This window comes from Tasmannia lanceolata, unplaced genomic scaffold, assembly GCF_043159265.1.
Source record: "Tasmannia lanceolata isolate RefF3 unplaced genomic scaffold, GAP_Taslan_0.1 ptg000019l, whole genome shotgun sequence".
In the NCBI taxonomy this organism is placed as follows: Eukaryota; Viridiplantae; Streptophyta; class Magnoliopsida; order Canellales; family Winteraceae; genus Tasmannia; species Tasmannia lanceolata.
In genome coordinates this window covers 1,611,295-1,637,633 of record NW_027518696.1, presented here as the reverse complement: position 1 = coordinate 1,637,633, position 26,339 = coordinate 1,611,295, and the positions used below count along the sequence as shown (strand labels likewise).

The 26,339-nt window shown below is 37.6% G+C and overlaps 2 protein-coding genes and 2 long non-coding RNA genes across 7 annotated transcripts; 1 reads left to right on the top strand and 3 right to left on the bottom strand.

The window, feature by feature from the left end:
* Window positions 1–186: 186 nt before the first annotated feature.
* Window positions 187–7,536, bottom strand: LOC143852936 (Pseudouridine synthase family protein). 4 transcript variants are annotated; one of them, XM_077362599.1, is made up of 6 exons: window positions 7,407–7,536; window positions 7,230–7,329; window positions 3,525–3,664; window positions 2,877–3,239; window positions 2,650–2,712; window positions 187–440 (listed from the first exon to the last, which is right to left on the bottom strand). In XM_077362599.1, exons 1-6 carry the CDS (start codon window positions 7,464–7,466, stop codon window positions 204–206), a joined length of 963 nt encoding a protein of 320 aa, XP_077218714.1. In that variant the 5' UTR covers window positions 7,467–7,536; the 3' UTR covers window positions 187–203. The 4 variants fall into 4 exon arrangements, with proteins under 4 accessions (XP_077218714.1, XP_077218713.1, XP_077218715.1 ...); XM_077362598.1 differs by having other exon boundaries at window positions 7,230–7,332; window positions 7,407–7,508; XM_077362600.1 differs by having other exon boundaries at window positions 2,650–2,697; window positions 7,230–7,332; window positions 7,407–7,508.
* Window positions 7,537–9,617: 2,081 nt separating this feature from the next.
* LOC143853180 (uncharacterized) lies at window positions 9,618–10,672 on the bottom strand. Its single transcript, XM_077362916.1, has 2 exons — window positions 10,318–10,672; window positions 9,618–10,066 (listed from the first exon to the last, which is right to left on the bottom strand). The coding sequence occupies exons 1-2, from the start codon at window positions 10,670–10,672 to the stop codon at window positions 9,618–9,620; spliced, it is 804 nt and encodes a 267-aa protein (XP_077219031.1).
* Window positions 10,673–15,683: 5,011 nt separating this feature from the next.
* Window positions 15,684–17,556, top strand: LOC143853110 (uncharacterized). Its single transcript, XR_013237023.1, has 2 exons — window positions 15,684–15,937; window positions 16,690–17,556. It is a non-coding gene; the product is annotated as an uncharacterized LOC143853110 (long non-coding RNA).
* Window positions 16,493–22,973, bottom strand: LOC143853112 (uncharacterized). The gene is made up of 2 exons (XR_013237024.1): window positions 22,242–22,973; window positions 16,493–16,754 (listed from the first exon to the last, which is right to left on the bottom strand). It is a non-coding gene; the product is annotated as an uncharacterized LOC143853112 (long non-coding RNA).
* Between the last annotated feature and the right edge of the window lie 3,366 nt (window positions 22,974–26,339).

The window sequence follows — 26,339 nt, the reverse complement described above, 5'->3', positions numbered from 1 at the left end:
TGGTCAGACTAATCCCCAAATTACAGATTTCAAGGAATTAAGTGTTAAAAATTAATTTGAATTCACTCTTTTAAATTCAAGAGAGCCAAAGATCAGGTAGAAACCGATTAGCACCCACCTGCATTTCTGAGAGAGAGAGAGAGAGAGAGAGAGAGAGAGAGAGAGAGAAAGAGAGAGAGAGAGAGATTTGCTTGTGTTCTGCATCAATAAAAGGGAAGCTTACATTTACTAATGCAATGATGCCTGCCAAAACTGGTTGCAGGACAACCTTCTAGAGGTTGTAAGAGTTCTTGGTTATACTTGACAGACATAAGACAGAGTCCATGAGGTGGAGCTGAAACTGTGAATTTTGCAAGTTCCCTGCGATCACGAGTATCTAAAATATTGGAGACAATATCAGGAGGAAGCGCTTCTTTTCCAATTTGAAGCAGCAGAGCTACCTGCAAAAATAAATAAAAAAGAGAAATGTTGGAGCATATCAACCAAGAAAATGCAATCCAAAATGGACTGATTCTCTTGCTTCCACGTAGAGCGTACAATGATCTATAATCAACATATGGCTACCGTGAAGATGGTCCACTGTAAGGATTTTGTCTAAGTTTTACAGCCTTAATAAATCAAATTATTCTTGAATAGCGCAGAATACGTCCGATTGTTTCACTGCAAAGCATAAATTTGATTTAATGCATATCAATTCTCAAAAAATAACAGCATTTATTCTTTTCTTTTCTTTTCTTTTCTTTTTTTACAGTTATAAGAGCATTTATTCTTGAAAAAACACATTCATTACCATTAACTTAATTGAAATACAGTCAATGGAGGAGGGCAAGCAGCTGATGCACTTGGTAAATTGGGATCAAGTGTGTTACTGTGTTTGTTAAAGAAAGGACGTAGTTTGGGAATAGGAAATTTGATAAGGAACAAAGCTCGTTTAGGGAAGTGGCTATGGCGTTTCAGAAATGAAAATGAAGCCTTATGAAGAACGGTCATCAAATGCAAGTATGGGGAAGCAAGGGATGGGTGTGTAGGCAAGTTAGGTAGGAATCGAGGCTCGAGGGGTGGAAGTCCATTTACACCCTTTATGACAGTTTTGCCCAAGGAATTAGACTTAAGGTGGGATGTGGGAAGAGAATGGATTTTTGGAGAGATAGGCGGTTAGGTTTCATCCAATTATCCCACGAATTCCCAAGCCTATCTAGGATTGCATAGAATTAAAATAAGTCTCAGTGTGCTTTCAAAGGGTGAGGGGACGGGTGAATTGGAGGGTAGAGTTTTATAGGAATCTATCAGACCCTGAATTTGTTTGTTATATAAACATTCTTTGAAGATTAGAGAAGTCATACACCCAAGGGATCAACCTGATAGGTGGCTATGCACCCTGGACTCTGGTGGTGTCTTCTCTGTCAAATCATTTTTTCAGATTATTGGGCTACCCCACGAGTCCACGACTACTCCTTTTCGTTGGCAGAGAATTTGGAGACCCCTAGTTTCTCCTAGAGTTCAGGCATTCTGCTGGATGACAACTCTCAGCAAAATTCAGGGCATGCTCAAATATTGGCATTTTCATTTGGCGAATAGGTGTTACCTTTGCACAACGGAGGAAGAAAGCATTTCTCATGTCTTCATTCATTGTAAAGTGACTTCTTTTATATGGAATTAGGTGCTCAAATGGTTTGGGATCAGCTGAGTTTTCCCCAACTCGATCCAAGATCTGATTTGGAGCTGAAGTGCAACAGGTCCGGGCTCCCCTGATCTAATACTCTGCCAACTCACACCTTTTGCAGTTTTAACAATCATTTGGACAATTGGACGGAGAAAAATTTTCAGATTTTTTAGGATAAAGATTTTACCTTGATTGATGGTATGGAAAAGTATATTCAAAATGGTATCTTGGGCTCTTCAACATCATTTTTTCACTGGTTATTTGGTGGACAACAATATTACGTATTGGGGTTCTTTTTCAATTGGCTTCTTCCCTAAAGCAAAAGTAGTAACTAGGTGGAAACCCCCTCCTAGAAACGTTTTTAAACTCAACGTTGACGGTTGCTCCCTTGGCAACCCATGCAGGGATTGGACATGTTTTTAGGAACTCTGTGGGTGATATCATCTACTCTTTTGCTGGTCCAGTTGGTCATAAGGATTCATCTGAAGCTGAGGTATGTGCTACTCATCATAGTTTGTGCATCTCCGTTAGTCAGATGGAGGACCCAGAAGTAGAGAAACTCTTCAAATTCTTTATATTGGCCAAAGGGACTAGAGGCGGTCTATGGAGATTAGCCAAGTATATTGATGAGATTAGAGATTTGAGTATGGATAAACCTTATATCCTTTTCAATTGTTCCTAGTAGCACAATGATCTGGCAGATCATTTAGCCAAATCGGGGGCTTCCAGTGTTCTTTTTTTGAGGGGTCCTCTTTACCCCAAGATGTGCACCTGTAATCCTTATCGTTCTTAATATTAATTGTTATCTTTATCAAAAGGGGAAAAAAAGATAGGGTCAACTGGAAATGCAAGTGCACAGTAAATATACCCAAGAAAAAGTCTTCATACAATGCATGTCAATATCGTTAGTCCATGTTGCCATAAGAAGCATGTTAAATTTCTATCACTGTACTACAGTTCAGGATTGACAGGGAAGAATTATTTACCATATTTCGTACTTGTCTATATAGAAAACCAGAGCCTTCAACCTCAAGCTGCAAAACAGCACCCTATGCAATAAGGTATCAGTCCAGAAGCCCGACATGTTCCATATGCAATAAATTTACACAACTGAGCATAAGCCTCCAATGAAATGAAAATAAACAAGCAAATGAATAGGAATATAGTTAACAGAAAATGAACAAATAATTGTTAAACAGAGCTCAGCAAATACCATTTCAACGACATCAAAACGGAAAATCTCCTTTACAGGATCCCGTGGTCGATCATTGTGTGATGCATTAACAAATGCCGAGAAGTCGTGCTTTCCAACAAAATACTTTGCAGCTTCCCTCATAGCATCGGCATTGAGATTGTACGCACTGTGGTAAGCATAGAGACATTGGAATGGATCCATGATAGTGTCATTATATATCTTATAATGATAAATTTTGCTCTTTGAAGAAAAGCGGGCATGAAATTCATGCCGCACAGGACTAAGCTCTCTCACTCGAATTTCTGATGGAAGAAGACCATTGAGTGCTGCATGAAGACTTTCCAATCTCTCATAGGTAAAAGGTGTAACAAAGTGTGCCACCTGAAATCTTAACACCGTTTATAAGTGCATGAACATGCATGTTGTGGCTTTATATTACAAGGAAACATAAAATTTGGAACTTCCCTTGGACCAAAGGGCCTATTACATAAAATGCTTGACATTAAACATATGGGTTCTTAAATTGGCTGAAAATACTAGCAACGCTGATAAATGGACCTTTCCATCTAATACAGCATCAAGCTACAATACTAATTCCATTTAGAATTTTGGCAGAAATACATGCTCATATGGATCAAGCATTCGCAAGGGTAACAGAGGCCAAACCTGACCCCAGGCATGAACTCCAGTGTCCGTCCTACTTGCACCGACCAAACAAAGTTCCTTCCTTTCTAGCTTTGTAATGTGTGTTAAGGCTTTCTCTATGATGCACTGTATAGTTGGTGGCGATTGCTGATACTGCCAGCCTAAATGTATCTTCCAAAATATTAGCAATCAAAGATGCAATGCAAATGGCAAAGCACAAAGCCAGGATATCAGAAGCATTTTGAAGATTTTGGTATGTTTGAACCTTGAAAGAAAAAAATGCAAAAGAAGTTTGTATTGGAAAAGCAACAAGGCATAAGAATTTGGTCAACCAACAAAGAACTATTTAAAAAACTCCACGATTTATTTTATTTTATTTTATTTTATTTTTTTGAAATGGGAAAACAGGGAGTGTGGATATCAACTCCAATGTTATACTGGCATAATCAAATCAATTTTTGTTGGGACCAAAGTAGAACTCACCCTTAAAAGCTACCAAAAAAATCTAGGATTTCGGATGAGTTTCCAAGTAATATAAAGGACTGATATCATGCGGTTTCACAAACTGTGTTTCTGTTACATGTGCTTGCTTTGGTGAAGGGTGTTAGTGTCGTTATATGTCCTTGGCTACGGGGGTTCACCTCTTCTTATAAAAAACAAAGACAAAAAATACTCTTAGCCAGCTATTGTGGCATATTAGGCTTTACAAGAGACCATGTTAGCGAAACAAGGAATACAATGAAACAAGCTTTCTATGATTTGAGATTACTCAAACGAGAAATATCCAAATAATGACCACACAGACGTTCGCAGAATACAACATAATTTAATTCGTTTCTCGGATCATAAATCAAAGATAGACTTTCGTTTTTAGGATCCTAAATCAAAGATAGACTTCGTGGCACTGAATTGTTGTAATATACGCAGATATCAGGCCTGCTACTTGACCACTTTAGTTTGGACTTGCTACATTTAGTGTTGGACACAGATACCAGGTGTTGGACATGGCATCCAAGATGCACACATCCAGACATACTCGTGCAAACAACAATTTCTTCTTCGTTTTTTTAGGTAGGAAAGTTGGGATTGAACTGCCTCTAGGTTGAAGAGCGTAGCCGTTACCATTGAGCTACAACAATTTCTTTATGGGTGAAAATAAACAGAATAAAATATATAAATACTAGGGGTGCAACTCGGACCCGACCCGACCTGAACAACCATTTACTCAACCCGAACCCGAACCCGACCCGACCCGACCCAACCCGACCCGAGGAAGCCCTTTTTCCAACCCGAACCCGACACGACCCAAGTTCAACAGAGATTTTAAGCTTAGAAAATTTTAAAAAATATATTAAAAATCTCGGGTTTCACTCGGGTTCGGTTGCCCAAGCCCTCAACCCGAACCCGACCCGACCCGAACTCAACCCAACCCGACTTTTTTTCGGGTTGAACCCGACCCGAGTTGCACCCCTAATAAATACAAGGGAAAGTAGCAGGAAAGCATACTCATGTTCAGCAGCATCTAGCTGTGGCAATGATGTGTTTCCATTTAGATGACTTGAAGCACATTGAAATGGCTAGGAAACCCCAAAGTGTCAAGTCCTTGTTAAATAGAGATTGACCATTGCTATATCATGTAGTTATACAAATCCCTAACGTGCCTGTGGGGAATAAGGTTCATCAAACCAGGAAGAAAATTTTCATTCAAAAAGCATAAGCATAATTCTGTGAACAGAACAAGTCTACCCAAAAACTATCATTCATGGCCAAGGTGCCACACCAATCTGATAGAATACACAGAAGGTCAATACTGGGTATAAATGAAAATGGGAATTGGGAATGTTGCAAAAACGGGAATGAGGTGAGACAAGGCACGACCTGCTTCCAATAAGCAAATCAAATAAGGTGATACAGGGGCGGGTGGGAGATGTAACAGTTGTAACGTATAAACATTACAACAGCAGAAGTTAATGGTGTTGATTGTTTTTTTCGCCGTTGGAATGAAAACCACTTGGATGTGTTAAGGAGGTGTAACGGTGGAACATTGGGACAGTTCTTATCGAACAGCCTACTTCATTGGCAGAGCATCACGAACATAGAAAACCCCTTGAAAGGAGAAAATATCCTGCCACTGTAGCCCTAAATTTGATTTGCTTATTGGAAGCAAATATTCCCTTGCCTCACCTCAATCCCGTTTTTTAAACAGTCCCCATTCCCATTTTAATTTTTATTTTGCATTGATCTTCTCTGAAGTCTATCAGAATCAACAGTCGGCAGCTAAACGGCAGCTAAACAGGAGAGATGCGAGTACTAATGCTACTTAGGACCATCCTAGCGAAGCAGGAATTAATTACTACCACAAAAATGATAGAACATTGTACATTTCAGTCAGGTATTTCGTTTAATTGAATCCCTTTAGCAAGTGTGTGTGCACGCGTGCAAGAGGGAGGGGGGTGTTGGTCGTCTATGCGCACACACATGATAGTCTTTACTCCAGTAAATGAGAATCGATATCAGTCATTCTCTCCATTTGTATCATAGACTTCTCTTCTCTTCATTTTCTTTCCCTATAACTATTTATCAAAGAATACAGATGGTATCAAAGCTTGGTCAAGGAAGAGGGATCTGCCTTTTATTTATCAGGAGTCAATTTCCCTTCTCTTATTCTTCTCTTGAAATCTTTGTATTTGTTTCTCAGTAGTCATCCTATTATCTCATTCTTTTCATTGAAACAGTTAAGACTGTTCCAGTATTTCATTTTGTTGATAAACTTCTAAATCTTATTTTCTTTCTTTCCTTGATTATCTCTTTGTTCTCTTCAAACCCCTAAATATTATGTCTGTATAATAGCCCTACATATTCAAAACCCTTTTCTTTCTTTCGTAAAACTTGAATTTCCTCCCTCTATTTTACTAAAATATTTAACTATTTGGATCACTTGAAACAATATTTCCCTCTTTTAAGAAAAGTTTCACCCTACTATCTTGCATCTCATTTGAAATTTACTTCGAATGGAAACCACGAGGTTGTGTGTTCATCAAGCTTACAAACCAAAAAAAAAATGATGGGTTAGATCAATACTTCAAAAAATGAAAAGTGCACAACACAATACTATAATGTGAGACAAATAGGAACGGAAGCAACATTTCAGAAAAGGAGCGAGAGCAAATAAAGCAATAACAAGCTATACTAATTGAAGGGATAGGAGTAAAATTTCAGGGAACAGAGAAAGAGCCATGATCAATTTATCATAAATTTAGAACAAAAATATCATAAAGCCCAAAAGGCAATGAAAACCATTGAGCTCCAGTAATATTAAGCAATGAAAGATTCCAGAGCCAAAAAAAAAAGCCATACAAATTGATGGGAAGGACTGTAACTTCGAAGAAAAAAAATACACAATAAAGAACAATGAACATAGCCCATTAAAGAACCAAAAGCACCCAAAAAAAAAAAAGAATCAAAAGCAATAATCATGCTTGAACGTAACCATAAACATTGAAACCAGCTACACCACATGAATTTTGCGGGAATGTAAAAAAGACCCACATCCAAATTACCATATAAATATCCTAAACCATCGAATTTCAGATCAAAAAAGGGTAAAGAAAGAAATAGAGAGAGAGAAAACCAATCCTAATTGATGGGTAGAGTCAAAATTTATGAAAAAGATATGCACAACGGTCAAATACAAAAAACAGGTAAAAAATAGTAACAAAATCAAACCTGAAAAATTGGTGCCATCATATGCTATAACCATACGCCACTTAAAGCAGGGAAGAGTTAGCTTCATAACTCGGTTGGGGTCGACTGTACAATCCAGATTCTGCTAAAATGCGCAGTATGTTCACAAAAACAATGGGAGAAAATAGAAATAACAGGAGAGAGAGAGAGAGTATATACCGAGGCATTTGTAGGAAGAACTGCACATAGAGAAGGGTAGCGGACAACAGCAGAGCCCATCTATGCTTTGTGTTTTCTGTTTTGCGAAGAGGAGAGGAAAATATAAAGGGAGAAAAATTATTGATATCTGTTTCCCATCCAAATAAGTAGGGCTGCAACTCGACCCGGGTTTTACCCGACCCGCATCGACCCGACCCGAAATAGCCTGGGTTGGGTTCAGGTTTCATGGGTTTCGGGTCGAGCCGGGTTGAGCATTCAAAAGCCCGCATGAATCTCGGGTCGAGCCGGGTTTGAAAGGGCCTGACCCGAGTTACATAAGTTATAGTATGAACATTTTTTTTCTATTGTTAGTTAAAAGTTAAAAGTGAAAATCCACGCGCCCACTGTTATTGTATGTGAGTGTAATTTCTGCTTCTATGAGTTGAGTTGATTCAAGTGTTTGATTCAGCATTGTTTGATTATAATTACAACATTGTTTGATTACAGCATTGTTTGATTCAAGTGTAATGTGAGTGTAATAACACCATTGTTTCATTCAAGTGTAATTTCTACTTCTATGAGTTGAGTTGCCTTTCCAAACAAGAATTTTCCTTAAAAAATTGCGTCAACGTGAAAAAACCCGACCTGACCCGAGATTTATCATGGGTAGGGCCGGGTTTGGGAATCGTGGGTTTTTCGAAAAAAAACCCGACCCGCCCGACCCGAGTTGCAACCCTACAAATAAGTGGTATTCTGATTCTACCCCGGCCGGAATGAAATTTTTATTTTTGGTTTATATAGAAATTGGAATCGAAATCAAAATAGGATGCTGATTTGGATTCTTTAATGCAGTCTAACTCAGTTTGTTTTAGATTTTGAGAAGTAACTGAGTTCAAAACTGATTACTGGACTTAAATTTACGTTAAATTTTTGTAATTTTTCATTATAATTGGGATTGAGATAAAGATGCAACATGTACATTACAAAATCAAGAGTCAAGCCAGAGAGTAATACAATGAGGGGAATGATACTATGAGAAGCTCTTATCTAGCATAACATGAGTGCTAACTCCAAGTTAAGGTTTGCTTTCTCTCATTTTTTATGTGAATACTTCATGTTGGCCGAAGCCAGAGATATGAGAGATGGTCTTTCGTATTGCGCTGCTTTATAAATTAATAAAATATGGATTGAATCAGATAGTCTTAACCTTGTTAACATCATCAAAGGTAGAGACGGACCCCCCTTGGCACATTCACTATATTCTAAAAAGACATAAGGAACATATTATCTAGTATGGATTTTGTTATTTCTCATATTTTCAGGGAAGGTAATCTTGTTGCGAACTGCCTGGCCAACCATGCTTGCGATACCAACAGAAATGCAGTTTTTTGTTTTGTTTTGTTTTTTTTTTTATATAAGGCTACTCTTCCCAAGAAATCTAGAGGAGTTGTTAGATGCGACCAATTATGTATTCCTTATTTTCACATAAAATAAATGTTGCATGTACTTTTTGTAAAAGGGTTTTATTTTTTCCTCTTATTGTATCTTGTTTGGTTAGAGGCATGGTTCTATGTCCTTCTCTTGTAATTATTTTTCTTATCAATAAAATTTAAGGTGCCACCCTGGGTTCCTAGATAATTTCCGAGTTAAAAAAATGAGTGCTAATGACATGGCCGATCGCATGTCCAAGTCAAGAGCCACTAAATCTCTTTTGTATTTTGGGCCGTCTTTATCTAGCAATGTGCATTTGTAATCTTCATCTATTTAATTTTTTTTTAACCTAAAATATATCTAGGAACATGGGCCAACACCTTAAATTTTATTGATATTAAAGATAAATTCCAAGAGCACATGCTGGCTTACCTCAAAACCAAACGAAAAACAAAAGAATCAACTAAATCTAATGCTAAGGATGACCAATAAATTCATTTATCTAATTTAATCAGTAATTATTTCAAAAAAAAGAAGAAGATCAGATGTGAAATTTGGCGCACTCAATTAAATGGTGTTAACATGATCCAAACTGTCCGTTGGGGAAGCTTACCATTGTGATGAAAAAATCACTCATTTTTAAGCACTTAAAATATAGAAAATTGATTAGTATACTAAGATCATGTATTTGTAGCTACCATTCCTATGGTAGCTACAGATACTTCAGCTCGATCTTATTTACATACTATAATGTGGAATTGATTGTGTACATTTTTATTCATTGGATACTAATGATCTTCTCTATACTTTGGGGGAATGTGGAATTGCCTTTGCTTGACAAACAAGCTTAACCAAATTTACAAAATCATAATCTCCATCACCAATCACTAATCCCTCCGTAGGCATGTTCTTAGAGTAACCATAGTACACAATGCAGGCAGAGAAAGGGCCCACCCAAAACACCCAATGCCCATCCCATAGCGCCCCGCCTTGCAAAAGTGCCGGGCCCAAGCACCTCGCAGGGTTCAGCCCCACGCCTCCATACCCAGGCCGACCGGTCACCATCATCGATACAAAAACCACCAATCCCATCGCACCCGCAACCACAACACACACAGTTGTTAGCCCAAGTTCCTCACACCGTCTCCTATCAAATGCTATTGTTACACCAATAAAGAGTACCACAAAAGTGCATGAAAACTCTAGCATCAAGGCCACCGCAGGGTCTAGTGCTGGGGTTGCGCTGTTACCTGTTGAAGTATAAATGATTAAATAATACCAACTCTTGGAGTAATTGGTTGTTTCACGTGGTATCAGTCATTGCCTCGCGGCAGGTCATGGGTTCAAAACCCAATTCAACTCCTTAATATTAAAAATCCACTTGTGCGGCCAACCCAAAAAGAGGGGCCACGCGCGAGGGGGAGTGTTGAACTATAAATGATTAAATAACACCAACCTCTAACAGCTTAGGCTTTTGGAGTAATTGGTTGTTTCACAATACCTGCCAAGGTGCAACCTCCTAAGGAGTACTTCTCCGCGGCCTCATGGCTAAGTACACTTTTGATGGCAATGAACCCTATGATCGAGCCGACACATTGTGCGGTGACATAGATTGCTGCGCGAGTGAGAGAGATGAGACCCTTTAGAGTGGCAATGAATGAAAAGATAGGATTCATGTGGCCGCCGGAGAGGGGGACAGTGACTAGAAGGAAGGCAAAGGCAATGGCAAAGATGGCAAAGGGGATGAGGAGTTTTGGGTCCTGCTCGCGCGATTCTAAGCAAGAGATGATGGAGGTTGTGAGGGTGAACATTAGGGTTGCTGTAGCCACCATCTCTGTGAGGGCTGCTCTCCACATCTAAACATCCATGTTTTAAGTGAATGAATAGTTCTTGTAGGTTAATTAACTTTCGCAGAGAGTTTTCTTATTGGGAAGTGATATATTCACTCCCTTTTCTTCTCTGGGCCAGCCCCTTCTATTGTATTTTTTATTACCTTTTTACACTACAAGGCAGTGGCCCGAGGAAGAAGAAGGGGCGAATGTATCACCCCCCCTTTTTATTTGGTAAAATACATGTTACAAAACTTGAAGCAAAGACCTCTATTATTGAATGAGATCCAAAGTTATGATAAGTCAGCCTAAACGCATAAGGGGAATTTTGCTAGGCAATTTTGGGGAAAGCCATTTCGAGGCTGACTTTTTCACAAGAGAACAGCCACATCAGATGAATTCAATGAAAAGTGAGCCTGTGTGGCTCTCATGCAAAAGTCGGCCACAAAATGGCTTAAGCGAAATTGCCTAGCAAATCTCAACATAAGGTGCATCACAGGCAATGTGTGCTATGTGCAAGGGAATTGATATCAACACTACTATTTTGATGATGCCACTCGTGTTGTTCATCACCTTTCCATGAAAAATGAATTTTCCAGTGTTTTGTAAACTTGTTTTTTCACTTTTTTCCAAAATTAAAAATTTTCCCTATTTTTAAGGAAATTTGCAAATCTACAAGACTCATGAATTTTTTTCCATGGGATTTTTCCAATGGATTGGTTTTTCAATAATCCTTTTCCTATATTCAAATACCAGGGCTAATCCGAAAACTATTAAATAAAGAGAGGAGTGCTACTATTAAAACCAGCAGGTGAAAATTCAAACCACTCTAAAGCTAGGCTCTCTATTCCATTTCTAGCCAAACCATCTGCCTTACTATTGGCCGATCTCTTGATGTGATTGAAGCCGATCTCACAAAGAGGCGGATATAAGAGCGATTGTCCGTAGCATAGAGATCATTAAAGGTAACATCAATGACAGATTGAGAGTAGAGAGACTCCCTTAATGTAATCAGGTGGCTGAAGCATGGTTTTAAATTTCGAAATTTCGAATTTCAGTGAAGACCGAAACGAAATGGTACTGTAATCGAAATTTCTGAAATTTACCAAATTTTGTTCGAAATTTATAATTAAATAATAAATTTTTATTCCATTAACTAATTTCGATTGAAATTTCGTCCCAAAAATACGAGCTTTCGTGGGCCAATACCAAATTTCGCCCAAAACCGATCTCTTTCCTTCTTTTGGGATTTCGGCTGAAATTTCGGTTTCGGATAACTCCGAAATTTTAGCCAAAACCGAAAATTTAAACCATGGGCTGAAGGTATGTGACCCCATCCATGAAGATTTGTGCATTGGTTCGACGAAATTCATGAGCTAGCAGGAGGATTATTGGTTCGGCGATACGGACAGGCTAGCCATGGCCGGTGTGGTTAGGGAGGGTTTATGTATGACTTCCTCCCCCTTGAGGGCTCTCGATTTTATGTACTTTTCTATTTGTTTCTTTCCTTCTTTTCATTTAATAATATTCCTAATCATTCAAAAGAATGTTAAATATTTAAAAAAAATATTATTAATCTGACCATATTATAAAGTCATAGTTACTAATTGTGGAACCAAATTTAATTAAAAAAATTTGTTTAGTATTAAATATCGATTATATATATAATATTGATTGCTAAAGGGCCTAAGAGCACATCATTTTAGGAAATACACACGCAAAAGATCCAAAAATCCTATGTATCAAAAATATTGGACTCGGAATCAATTCGCAAAATCCAAAACAAACATGGCCTTACTCGCTAATTAATCTAATTTATGAACTAAGTAGATAGGACCATCGGGATCCATGGTGATAATCAATTCTGAGGACCCACATGGGGGCATAATAGATCAATATCCAATCTAGGTGTAATCAACGACATTTGGTCATTGGACGGACGAACAGAACTGATCACATAGAAGTAGCACAAGCGGGGGGCGCGGGGCCCAGTGAGTGTATTTTAGGAACAAGACTAGCTAATAGAGAGTCTTTTAAGTATTTTCCATATAATTTTCAAGGAAAAACATTCCCACTGAGGAAATGTTTGGCAACCATGAATTTTTTTTCCGTTAGTTTATCAAGTTGTATGGTTGAGGAGAGTAAGAAGTGGCTAAAAAGCAAGGGAAAAATAAATTTTATTTTGATTAGTTTTCAGTCTTTTCTCACCCTCTCCTCACTCACGCCCTCGATCTCTAGTCTCTCCTTCTCCTACCCTCACTGCCTCTATCTCTCCACTTAATTGATAAACTATAATTCCATGGAAAAAAAATTTCGTGGCAGCCAAACATTGCCTTACCAAATAATCCATCTTCATTTTACAAGCTTTAGAGCCTTACCTCACTTGAAAAGAAGTCATGAGCACCAATGCAAGCCAGAAACGTCATTTTAGTACCAATGCAACTCTTCTTCTCCTCCTCCATCAACTCTGCATCCAAATCCATTTCTTCTCGTATAGGTTTAAGTGGCAAGAAACTAAAAGAGAAGATGCTCAGTTTTTCTAGTTGTAGATGGCGTGGAAGCCTAAATATTTGTGCCGGAATATGCGAGGCAAAACGATAACATCCAAGCATGGATAAGCTTTTAAATCTTCTTCAGTATTATACAGCTAGAGATGGTTTCGTTGTTAATTTGGTTGTCTTGTTCTTTCTCCTTTAAGATGCTGGGAATGATACTTTGAAAAGCTCTTAATAAGAGAATCGTATTTATGTGGGCCAACCCACATATTTTTATCTTTGATCAGTGGGCCCTACACTTATACTGGGACCTCAAGTACCCAATATGTGTGGAGTGATCTAGACTCTTGATCTGGCAAATTGAAAAGGCCAAAAATAATGATGATTGGGGTATTGTAGCCATTTGACCATGCTCGATCCTGTGGCCATCATCTATCGATCAGAGATCCATGATAATCAGGGGGAGCCAGGAATTTACATTTTGTCTGCATTGGTCATTGGGGGCCATGGTCACAAAATTCCTTTGCCTGCATTGGTCATTGGGCTAGGGAGTATGGATGATAAAGGAATTTTGCAAGCCATTGGATATGTGCCTCCGCCCCTGATGATAATCAAATCATGGCCATTGATAATGGCCATTGAGGGATAAATCAAGGACACGTATTGTACACACTCACCTACATTGATTTTTAAATTATATTTATAATTACTAGTTTGTTTAAAAAAATTAAATTGAGCTTTTTCACTATGGCAATGGAGTTTTTACGTTGGAAGGAGGAAAGCGTAGGGAAGAAGAAAGAAAAAGGTCAAATGGGTAGATGAATAACATAGGGATTAGAACCATAAAAAGTGGTGAGAAAAAGCAAGGGGGGTATATTTGTCCTAAAAGCCATATTCTCTCACTGATAACCCATTTTTTATAAAATTGAAGCGTCTACCCTTTCTTCACAATATAACCAAAACTTTGTATTTTTTTATTAATTTTTCCTTATATTTATAATTACTAGTTTGTTTAAAAAAAATCAAATGGGTGTATTTATCAATTATCTAGCATACGCATTAAGGTTTTATGGGAGAGGATGCCTCAACAGTCAACACACGTAATTGAGGTTTTATGGGAGAGGATTTGTCAAGCCACCGAAGCTGATGAGTCAGCTTAATGTAGATGACTCATTGTCTCATGAGGCGGTTAGACAAATATCTCACACCTGGTGTTAGTGTAATTGTCTCAAGTGGCTGTATGTAATTGATAGAAACATGGGGCAATGATATGCATCCTTGATCTTAAAACTAAGAGGAATGATAGAGTGAAGGTCATTTTTGCAAGGGCATCCTTATTGGTTGATTTATGCAGAGTCAACACGGTTTTCACTTTTTTAGGCGCCACACTCTGCATAAATCAACCAATAAGGGTGCCCTCGAAGCTGATTTTTGCTAGGGTGCCCTTTGTTCTATCATTTCTCTAAAACTAATTGGGCTGACTATTAGGTAATGGATGAGAAGATTTTAGGAGATCTCTCTATTTTTTGTTGTCCACAAGCAACAAATCATCAACGGATGGATTTTCATAGAGAATTTAGATCTATTTTTTTGAGAAAATTCATTGCTAGCTATTGGAGAGAACAAAAGAGATTTGATTGAAAATCTTATACGCATACTCTCTCTCATTTCTCCTTTGCTGTGTTTTGATTTTTCCATTCTGATCTTCAGATAATGGCGTGTAGATGACTATGATTAGATAATTTTTACCCAAAAATCTAGAAATGGCCATGCAAAAATCACATTGATGACTATGGTTAATTTCCAATATAGGGAAATGAGATTATTGAGGTTAGAAATTTAGTTTATATTTGGTTGGTAAGTTGGTGAAGTAGTACTATATATCAGGCAAGAGTACTGTACGTACCAGATTAAGAGGGCATTTCTAGGTAGGGGTGTAAACGAGCCGAGCCGAGTCGAGCTTGGCCAGGCTCGGCTTGTTAAGGTCGGCTCGGGCTCGAACCAGGCTCGGGCTTGGCTCGGCTCGGTCAGGCTCGCGAGCCTTATCAAGCTTGGGTTATATTAAATTCACACCCCTCATCTTCCCTAGACAGCTCTATCTAGTGTAATTTGACTACTCTTTTTACACTACGGGGGTGGTCCAAGTAACAAATAGGGTTCCAAAAAAAAGTGACATATTTTGCCTCCCCCTTTCACTCCCCGGACAACCCTTTTAGTGTATATATTAACATATAATATATATATATATATATATATATATATATATTTAAATATATTAAATTCTTAACGAGCCGAGCCGAGCCGAGCTTGGCCTAACTCGGGCTCGGCTCGTTAAGCTTAACGAGCCTGGCCAGCTCGGCTCGGCTCGTTAAGGATTCGAGCCGAGCTGGAGCGAGCTTCCGAGCCCGAGCCAAAATTGACACCCTTAGTTCTAGGTACTTATATGTGTACTACACTCACGTACTACCATTTTATAAAGTACCAACTTCTTCTATATATATATATATATATATAAGATTTTTGAAGCACAAAATGCGAAGCACAATTCACGACAAGATTTTTAGTTCAACGGTCAAAGAAAATATGAAATGTGCAGAAGGAAAGAAGAAGAAGCCAATAGGGAAGATTATGTTGTGAAATGAAGAGAAAAGGTCAGATGGTATGGAGGGCAGGCAGGGAAAAGGTTGAGCATGGGATGGATCAGCAACACAAACTCTGTTGTTATCCTTCCCCTGCACTGCCTCTTCCCTGGCTCTCCTTTTTTCTACTCTCTCTAATACACATACACACACAAAGCGTAAAATTATCAGTTCTCTTTTAGCTAGTTTCTTCTTGGGTTTTGATGGGAGCAGTGTTTTTCTTATGGAAATGCTATTCCCATCATTTGCACTCCCTTTTGCTTGTCTTTTTCCAAAAAAAATGGATGCATATTCACTCCCTTTTCTGCCATTTCTTGGAAATATCTTCATTTTCAGGAAAAAACAATCAGAAGGGGTAGAAATGTTGGGAAATAGGGGTGGAAATATTGGAATATTGGATCCCTTTTCTTATAGCACTATCAAGTATCAACTATATAATTTGCTTTTGCTTTAAAATGAAAGCCATCAGGGGAAGGGATTAGTTTCTTTGTGGAATATCATTATCATTGGGGCTCTTCGGAGATTGCATCACTCTTTTGGAAGATATGACCTTGTGTTGTATTCTTAGTGTAAGAATTCAACTGCTTTGGGATTTTGCCAATCAACATAGCCATTCATGTATGAAATATGAAAAGTTCAATGAAATGCTCCCTACCCAGAGATCTGACTAATTTATCTTTACAAATTAACTCTCTGATTATGAATCCTAGAGATCAAATGTAAGTTTCTTGACATTTTCAGCTTTCCAATATCAATCCATTCAGGAAATATTTCCAACCACAGGCTACATTCTTCACAAACATTGAGAGGAAATTGCTACATTTAACAGAGTATCAAACTACAACAAACTAACATATATTTACTTAATGTTGTAATCTCTGTTCATGTTTGTCGTCTTCTCTTATGCAAGCTGGAAGAAGGAAATGGTGATTTTGAGAATCTTGCAATCAATTTATATCCAATTGAACAAGCAGCCTGTGGATGAAGAGTTCAGTTTAGGATCAGAAGCATAGACAACAGGATTTTAATGAAGAATCAGAAACACAGACAGCAGATTTCACTTATAATTCGAACAGCACTACCTCATACAATGGCAACACAGGGTGTTCATTTAAGAAGCTTTGATTAATTGTATGTTGGTTCCCTTGTATTCAAAGTAAGAAGTGGTTATTGTATTAGGATGAACATCCAAATTTCGGTTTAAGTATGAATATGGCGGCATGTCTATATTCACTCATTAATGGACAACCCAATGGGTTGTGCATCTAACTCTGCTGCTTTGTATTTGAGGTCATAATTGTCATATATATATCAAGTACAGACATGTAGCTTTTTTTTAGGATGTTTCTCCCAATATGATCTATCATTTTTTTTCCGAAGGACGAGCATTTTATTAATAGAGCAGAAGGGGAGAGCTCCGAGACCAAGGTGGTTGGGAATACAGGAGGACAACTGAAAAACAAGACAAAATACAATCAAGAAGATCGGGGAGGCATAGAGTAAAAAATCTCCAGACTCATCCTATTAACTCCTGAACGGCAAGAGACAGTTCACCTCTCCATTACCTAATCTCCTAATATGATAACAAGGAAAATAATACAGAGACGATCTACGACAACTACTTTCAGAAGACTGCCCATATGGAAAGATGCCTACACTAAAAGCAACCTTTTCAAGACTGATTCTCTTATGATATTTTCTTCTACCAAAAGGAAACCCAAATTATGCATGTAAAAACTGTTGGCTCATAAAAAAAACTGATTACTTTTCTGGGTTCTGAGTAGTTAGGCCTCTATGCAGCAGAACCAGGAAACTCACAGAAGCAGATGTAAACATGTTGGGAAAATAAGAGAAGATGAACACGATCAAGAAAAAGAGATGAGAGTTTCAATAATGAAATGCCACAGCAACCTATTTATAACTCTCGACCTCTCTACACGAATTTCTTCTCCAAAATTATTCCAGGCAATTGTCTTCACTTCTTTAGCTTCACATTGTTCCACTTTCTAGGATCCCACACAGCAGTCTTTGTTCCAATTATAGAAGCAATGAGTGATATGCCAACAAATATGGTTCTTCTGTTTGTTTGTAGTTGAGAAGTAATAAGAGATCGTGCTGCTACTCGTTATTGTCGTTTCTGTTTCATAATTTACCCAGAAAGACCGAAAGAATATGAAAACTAAAGTCAAATTTTTTTCCCATTGAAACTACTTTCTTCACATGGTATGAGAGCAGAACAACAGCCAGAGTTTGTGTGTGCAGATTCTGTGCACAAACTGAATGTCAATTACATAGTGAATGGAGAGATATGCCCGTTTACCTCACCGACATTGTGATACTCAGATTCCGGGGTCCTTTAATGGAAAGTTATATTGCAGATAGATATTCACAGAACATGTTACAGATATGCACAGAACATGTTAATCATATCAAACAAATCAAACTGAACATGTTATAGATATGCACAGAACATGTTAATCACATCAAACAAATCAAACTGATAGTCCATGCCCTCAACTTGTACGCTTGGCCTTGCAGTGTGGAAGTGAGGCCACAAATAATGCAAATCCTGTGGTAGACCTTTTTTTTAATTCGGACACAATCCATATCAAGTTATACCTACTCACTCGGAGTAATCAGTTAATTTTCTAAACAACCAAGAGACTTATGTGGTCTAGAAAAGCTTGTTAATGATATTGGTTAGGCGAGTGCATGGATATTGATAAGAGGGTTCCAATCTGACATGGGTAGACTTTTTAATTTGGTAGCCTTCTACCCATCCATTTGTTCATCATCTACAAAATCCACTTTTACTTTTCATTTCATATATTTTCTTTTATTCTGCTTGGACCCACCACTACTACACAACATTTCTCTTTCCTAATAGGGGCGGCCCAGTGCACGAGGCTCCCGCCGTTGCGGGGTCTGGGTAGGGCTAGATGTATGCAGGATAGGATGTGTACTCATTATGTATGAGAGAACCACTCTGTTGAAACTTGTCATTGTGTTTGGCTCAACGACAATTAATTTGCTTCTGTCATTGTGTTTGAATGATGCTCTTGTTGAGCTATTGGCACAAAAACATGCTTTTGTTAATTAACTAAGCAAGTCATCAATTTTAATATATCTGTTGCAATTTAGCAAAAAAAACAAAGAAGAAAAATAGGCCAGCAAGTTGTCATGTTTAGTTCTACTGTTCCTTCTGTCTTCTTCACAACTCACACACAAGAAGGAAAAAAATTGGGCAAGCTAAGGAGAGAAGAGGGGATCTTTCATATGGACACAACACTATGCATGTCACCATTTGCTGCACTATTAATTGTTTCCAATAAAGTTATTTCTAGCTAGAAAGTTTGGAAGTCTCCATGTCAAGCATTCTCGTAATAAGAAACTCTTGTTGATGATTCAAAATAAATTAATAGTTCCATAAAAGTTACCTAATAGTTGTCTGTGCTGCTTGTAGTAGGAACAAACATTGTACATTCATGATATAATTGTGAATTTGGATGATGAATGGTGCTGGTACATACAATGAATCATAGTCTTCCAAGGGAAAAGGTCTGAAATACTTTGGAAGTTTCATGTTTCTATAGTACTTCATACTAAGAATGTTGCCTCTTTAGCGTCCGCACCAGCAATCAAGTCCTCAATTTGATCATTTGTAGAACATCTTTTAACAAATTGTAGGTACATGTTTACCAAGACATAACTAAATGGGTCAGTCATGGATCCAAATCCACAATGTATGTGGATAACAATGAGCCCACTCACATGGGTGAGGCAGTGAAGGCATCTCCAATAATGTCTCCATTGTACACAAGTATTATTGCCACATTCACCATACCCACATGACAATCATCACACAATGTCACAGATGCACCCTGGCGATTCAACCAACCACGTGTATTGCAATAGCATTCCTGTTACATAAATTTGGTTTGTAGAAAAATGTAGAAAAGCAAAGATGTCCACGGGAGCATCAATAGATAATAACCTACATTGCATGGGCATGTTCGGGTAAGTATGATTTTCGGAATCAGAAATGAGTACCGAGTGTCAAATTTGGTAAACCTCAAGAAAAAGGATTGTTGATTCGGCAATGTATTTTTGTCAGTTTCATAAGAGGAAAAGGTAAGGAGAAAGAATGGAATAGGGAAAGTGAGAAGAAGGTGGGGTATATCGACTAGAATAAGATCAACCTCCCCTATCTCTGGCTTACACTCCAACTTCTAAAACCCTCTCTAGCTGAAACATAAATACCATTCATGCCTCTTGTTAGAAATTATTTGAAACTGACTTCTTCCCGGCCCCTTTGTAGACCCATCACCAAGTTTCTCTTTAGAGCTAACAAATGGAGTATAATCTTTTTACTCATGGCCGTGCCTCTAATGAAATGGTAATCAACCTCAATGTGATCGGTTCTTTCATGAAACACAGGATTGATGGCAATGAAGATAGTTGCCTGTTTATCACATCTTCATAGGACTTGGAGCAATAAAACAAATCTCCTATAGAAGAGGCTTTACCTACATTATTTCACATGTTGTATGGGTCATGGACTTATACTCGACTTTAACATTGGATCTAGATACATCATTCTGCTTCTTGCTCCTCTGCATTACTAAATTATCTGCTACAAATATACAATAATCAGGCGTGAACCTTCGATCATTCTGATCTCCATCCCAATTACCATCAGGAAAACGTGTACTGTCCAATCTGTCTGAAGGTCTGTACATAAGGCCTTTACCTAGATCACCTTTTCGATATCCCAATTGCCATTCAGAAAAACTTGTAGTATTCTTCCAAACCATCTCACGCCCCTCTTGTTATTCCTTCAAAAGTGCTTTCTCACAACCCCGTGACTACACATCCATAAGGTATTCAATACCTTATATATTTAGGTTTCCTAGCCTAGCTCTCATTCTCTCTCCTAGTCTAACAAGGAAAGAATGAGAGACCGCTAACGGTTTTGCAAACTGTACAAGTCTCTCTCTCTCTCTCTCTCTCTCTCTCTCTCTCTCTCTCTCTCTCTCTCTCTCTCTCTCTCTCTCTGTGCGCGCGTGCGCGCGCGCTTCCTATTCAGACAAGGAAACTGCAAATAGAATCCTTCCACTTGTGTGCAAATAAGACACCAGTCCCAACAATATGTATAACCACATTAATTAGTGTCTCTGTATCTTCTAATCTGGAAGTTAATGCGGAAGTGAAACAATGAATGGAATCAAGGCACAGGATTAAAATGGTTCATCAACTTTTCAGATGAAACAAATCATTTAATTTCTATGTTAATATCCCTGATGATGTACAATCAATTCAAATAGAAATCAAATCAGTTTTAACTTCACTTGAAAAAGGAAACCATCCGAAAAAGAAAGTGCACGAAAAGCATAGCAAATTTATATAAAAAGATTGCAAAAACTTGGAGAATTACATGAGCATGAGCTAGATTTCAATTTTAATTAATGAGTGGCCGAGTCCATGCTCTTAGTAGTTTTCTTTGTCCGAGAGGAAGATTTCACACTCGGATTAGCCAATTAGTATCAACTGAAATGCTAAAATAGGCCATTCAAAGCAAATTGATGAAATTATAAAATGTTAAATTCCAATGCTAACAAATAGAAGAAATTGATGTGAATCTTTGCTCCTCATCCTCTGTAAACCGAAAAGAATAAACAAAATCAAAGAAAAAGAAATAGAGAAGCTATAAATAGGAAGAAGAACAAAAGCTAAGGCCATGGATTCAAATGACGATTAACAGAAATGAGCAAAGAGATGTATGGACGTGCCAAAAAATGAATAGGACCATATACTTCCATCAAAGTAAACAAGAGGGCACCTCCAAAAGGAACTCGAGTTTTTGGTGCAGGAATTTAGACTGTTGAATTTCACTAAAATTCAAGAGTGGTGTAAGTCTGTTCGGTCTGCCTGAACAGGCTTATCACCAACAAAAAAGAAAGGAAAAACTGAAATCCTTTGCCCTAGTGGTGATGGCCCTAAATTCTAAGGGATCCCGTCATCACTTGCCTAGATAAAAACCAACATAAATTAAAACTGAAACAAAGGTAAAGGTATTTCCAAATATATTTCATACGGAAATGAAATTTATTGACTTTCACAAGCAGCATTCTTGAGTGAAGGAAACCTTTAACAGCACCTCCTTGGTACAGTTCTCACGCCTAATAGTAAACAGGAATACAACTGAGAAGTGGTTTAGATTGAGAACCTTAAGATTCAGTTTTAACATTAACAAAGTGCTGTGGATTAGTAGCAAAACTAACAGAGGACAAGGGAAAATTCAGACAAACAAATAGAACTAAAGCATCAGATGAAACCAATTCCATCAAATATCCAATAAGTCTAGAAAACCCATCACACCAGAACTAAACAACAAAAGAGAGGCCTACCACATAACAAGAATCAAATTCAAATTCTTTCTAACAAGTGAGGGAGATGACATACTTCTGGTCTTCATCAGTCCAACACATGGAATGAGTGTAATCAGCAGGGAGATGAAACTGTACTTCTTCTAATCTATTGTCCAGTTTACCAGATTCAATGCACTGCAAATCCTCCACAAGGATCTCATAGTGTTTTTTGACCTCCTCATCACTCTTTCCTCCTACCATGGCTGCAATCATGCTCCACCTATCAGGGTCGTCTTCTTCAACAACAGCCAAAGCCAGCTCAAACAACTTGTTATCCTCCCAACTCCATAAATCTTCCATATCACCACAACCCAGCTGCTGAATCTCCCCAAGGAGAAAATAAAAATCACTCAATATTCACATTCTAGTGTATGTTGCAGAGAACCCTCTAGAAGAACCTTCCTTCATCTTAGATTTGTGTGACTATATTTCAGAGAAGTTCCCTCTAAAAATTTCTTCTTTTCAGAGTTCTCACCTTTAGACTAGAAGTCTACCTATATTAAATAAAGACCAAGAAGAAAGATACCTAGTATAGAAAGCCCATATCATAATCCAAGCCCTTGAGGCCAAAATAACAAAAAACCAACATGCCCAAAATCTCATTTCCCATTTCTGCCAATACCCAGAATCTGATTTCCCATTTCTTACAAAGATTCCAGCAGCTCTCTGATCCCAAACTACAACATGACAAAATTGCAAGACACCCATGTTTTCTAATAACAAAAAGACCCCCTCTAATTTTTTTTCCTGCATTGACCGAATTTTTCTTTTCATGCTATCTTTAGAAAAAGAAAAAGAAAAAGAAAAAGAAAAAAGACCCCAAAGTTTCACTAGATTTTACAATAGCCTCAGAGCATGTCATTTTCAACGACTTTTCATCAGGGAAAAAGACCCAGCTGTAAAATGAAAGAGAGAGTTAGAAAAACTAATTTTTATTTCTCTTTTTCTTACTGGATTTGTCATGAAGTGGAAAGAACATATCCTCTCCATTTCTTTGTTGTTTTCCACATGGTCAGGTTGGTTTCTTGGATTTTAACCTGTCTCCTTTAATCCGGACATGCTGGTCCCATGGCATATCTACATAAGATCTTACATCGTTTGAATACTGCCTGTACCTCGTAAATGAAAAATTACACAACCACCCTTACGATTTCTTTTTCCCACGTGATTGAACTTATCATCTACCTTAGCCATTAAAAAATATGGAAAAAATGCAAATTTTCTATTTGGTTTAATGAACCACTTCAATCCCTAAACCCCTATCTTGTAAATTCATAGCTGTTATGGAGGAATTTTCTTGATCCAATGTGATCATTTACAATGATTTTCGATCTAGCTAAGCTTGAACAATTTTTTAATCTTAAAAGTATGATTTTATATGTGGATGCAATTTTGTAAATTTATTTGGGATTAATTAGTAGTTTTTAGCTTTAACTGCTTTAGAAGCAACTTAATTGAGATTTGTTCACCTCTGTATCAAGAAAATGGCTAGATGATTCATGCAAAAAACATGGAAAAATATGTGCTTCGTGAGTAAGTTTTAGGGCGTAAAAATAGAGACACTAAGGCCATCTCTCACAAATATTGAAAAGAAAACACCTAATTAAAACCATTCAAAAAAAAAAGGGAAATGATAAGTGGGCCCATTTTCATCACATGGGACACCCAACTGCAGTGTATGTGGCAATCAAATCCGTTGAATCCTTCTGACGTGAAGTACATCAGCCCTCTGCAGTCATTGATACACTGCTGCTGGGTGTCCCAAGTGATGGAAAGGGGCACATTTATCATTTCCCAAACAAATAACACCTACTTAAAATTAGTTTTTTGTTTTCCTGTTCTTTAGGAGCTTTTCATGCTCCCCTCATTCCCATCATCTCAAGTTTTTCCCTATCCATCTCTCACAAACAGTCTTATAAGAATTCCATAGAATCTTTTTTAAGAAGAAATTAGGATTTTGGGGGAGTCTCAAGCCTAAATCCCAGACTAACTCGGGTTTTCAGAGTGGAAGCCAAAAAGTCGGGTGGGAACATAGTTAGCAAAACGTGATTCGGCAAAAGAACGTGACGGGAAATTTCAAGTTTAAAATGGTATTGGTTTAAAAAAACACATAGTCAAAAAACAGAAACATAAAAAAATCATTTAAAATTTTGTCATTTACAAAATATAGCGGGGGTAAAGTTGGAAAGTAGGCCAAAAAATGCATTGAATACATCTAAAACACGTTTTAAACGTGTCTGCTACAATCTAGCCCTTCATTTAAAATTTTAAATGGAAATCTGCAATATTCAAGCCATATTTGGCTAACATGAAATTTTTTCCATGGAATATTACTTTGTCAAGTGGTCACAAAGTAGAGAGGGTGGGAAAAGGAGAGGCTTTAGAGGGTACGACTGAGGAGAGGAAGAGAAGATTGAGGAGAAGAGGGCGAGTAGCGGCTAAAAACAATGAAGAAATAAAATGTATTTTGAGTGGAGTTTTTTGTCCATTTTGAGTGAGTGGAGTATTGTTTTTCCCTTGTTTTCAGCCCTGTTTCATGACCCTCTCCTCATTCATTACCTCTGACCTCTCTCCCTCTCCCATCCTCCTCATTGTGTTAGCTCATATTCCATGAAAAAAAAAAATCATGACAAACATGGCCTTAATGGAAAATGGGAAGCCATTTTGCTTATAAAAAAGGGTTCTTATTTCATGACACGTCTGGGTTCTATCAAAATGACTAACAAACCTTTATTTTAGGATGTTTAACAAAGTGAGGAGTGCCACTATCAAAATAGGAGAAGGTAGATATCATTTCCAAGGATGCCTTGCTTTAGTAGGACGTTAAAAGATTACAGGTACACACAGTCAAGTATGTCATATCTCTCCACCAAAATTTTAAGGCATATTTCAAATTGGGAGGGCCCACTAAGGTTATTATTTTTTCTTTTATTCGTCTTTGTTCATTATATAGAAATAAAGAGACCAAATTGAATAGATTGAAAAAGAAAGAAAAAATAATAATATCTTCTTTTTTTCTTTTTTTTTGATGACGTAGGATGTCCCCACCCCCTTTGGGAGTAGGACTAGTCCCTACGGATACACGGAACAACTCACTCACCACGGGTATCAGGTAAGTCGGGGGCGGGATTCGAACACTCGTCAATAGGGAGCAAACCCATGACTTTATGCCGAAGAGCCAACGCCTCGGTGGGTAATAATTTCTTACAACTAAATTATACTATACCATTTGGATGGCATATAAGTGGAATTTGTATTTAAGGATGTTGGAATTTGACATGAAATTCAATGAAAATGTAATCCACCATCTTACCTATGATTTCAGTTATGATGGAAAGAATATCACAACTAGTCCATCTAAAAACCTCTTTTCTCTCACATGTACTCTATCTCTCTGTCAGCTCTCTCCTCTACTTTGTGAGAAAAAGGAAATACTAAAGAATAATAAAAATAAAAGTAGTAAATAATAATAATAATAATAATAAAAGGGCGATGATAAATCCGCACCCCTTTAAAGGAGGGTATGTGGCAGCCTTTAACGTTTTTTTAATGTAAATTCACGTTAAAGGGGTGCGAATTATCCTCCAGGGGTGCAACTTTATCATTGCCTTAAAAAAAAAAGGCACTCCTCCCTTTATTTCACATTTTATGATTATAAAATCTTGGTTTTAGCTTAGAAAATTCAGGATTTAGCTTGTAAAATGCTGCATCCTTATAAAATATGTGTTGGACAATATATGTTTGTCAATCCTGGATTATAAAATCCATGTATCCAAACGTGTTGGGCAATACATGTTTCTCACTCAGACAGCACCAGAAAGAAATTGTTGAAAAATACAATATGCTACCACCCTATCACAATAGTGTAGCACTGCTTCCTTATAAAATAAAGATCACCCAACAACCTAAAACCTAATTTAGGAAAAACTTTTCACTGTTTTATGCTTTAAGTGAATTTGGAACTTCCAACAAAAGCAACAATGCATCAAAGTATTAGTTAAGTAACGTCAAAGAAGAACAAAGAAATTAGTAAAGCAAAGAATAAATAAATATTAGAAAATGTCCAAGTTTCAAATGGTGGGATCATAATAGCATTTAAAAACCAAAAGTAAAAGCTGATTAACATCCCCAA

What these genes read in the sequence shown, in the direction of transcription:
- LOC143852936 (XM_077362598.1), bottom strand. Translation starts at nt 7,466, where the DNA reads ATGGGCTCTGCTGTTGTCCGCTACCCTTCTCTATGTGCAGTTCTTCCT. An exon ending in TTCTTCCTACAAATGCCTCG is followed by an intron (nt 7,333 to 7,406) that starts GTATATACTCTC and finishes TGCGCATTTTAG; the next exon opens with CAGAATCTGGATTGTACAGT. An exon ending in ATAGACAAGTACGAAATATG is followed by an intron (nt 441 to 2,649) that starts GTAAATAATTCT and finishes TTATTTTTGCAG; the next exon opens with GTAGCTCTGCTGCTTCAAAT.
- LOC143853180 (XM_077362916.1), bottom strand. Translation starts at nt 10,672, where the DNA reads ATGTGGAGAGCAGCCCTCACAGAGATGGTGGCTACAGCAACCCTAATG. An exon ending in AGGAGGTTGCACCTTGGCAG is followed by an intron (nt 10,067 to 10,317) that starts GTATTGTGAAAC and finishes ATACTTCAACAG; the next exon opens with GTAACAGCGCAACCCCAGCA.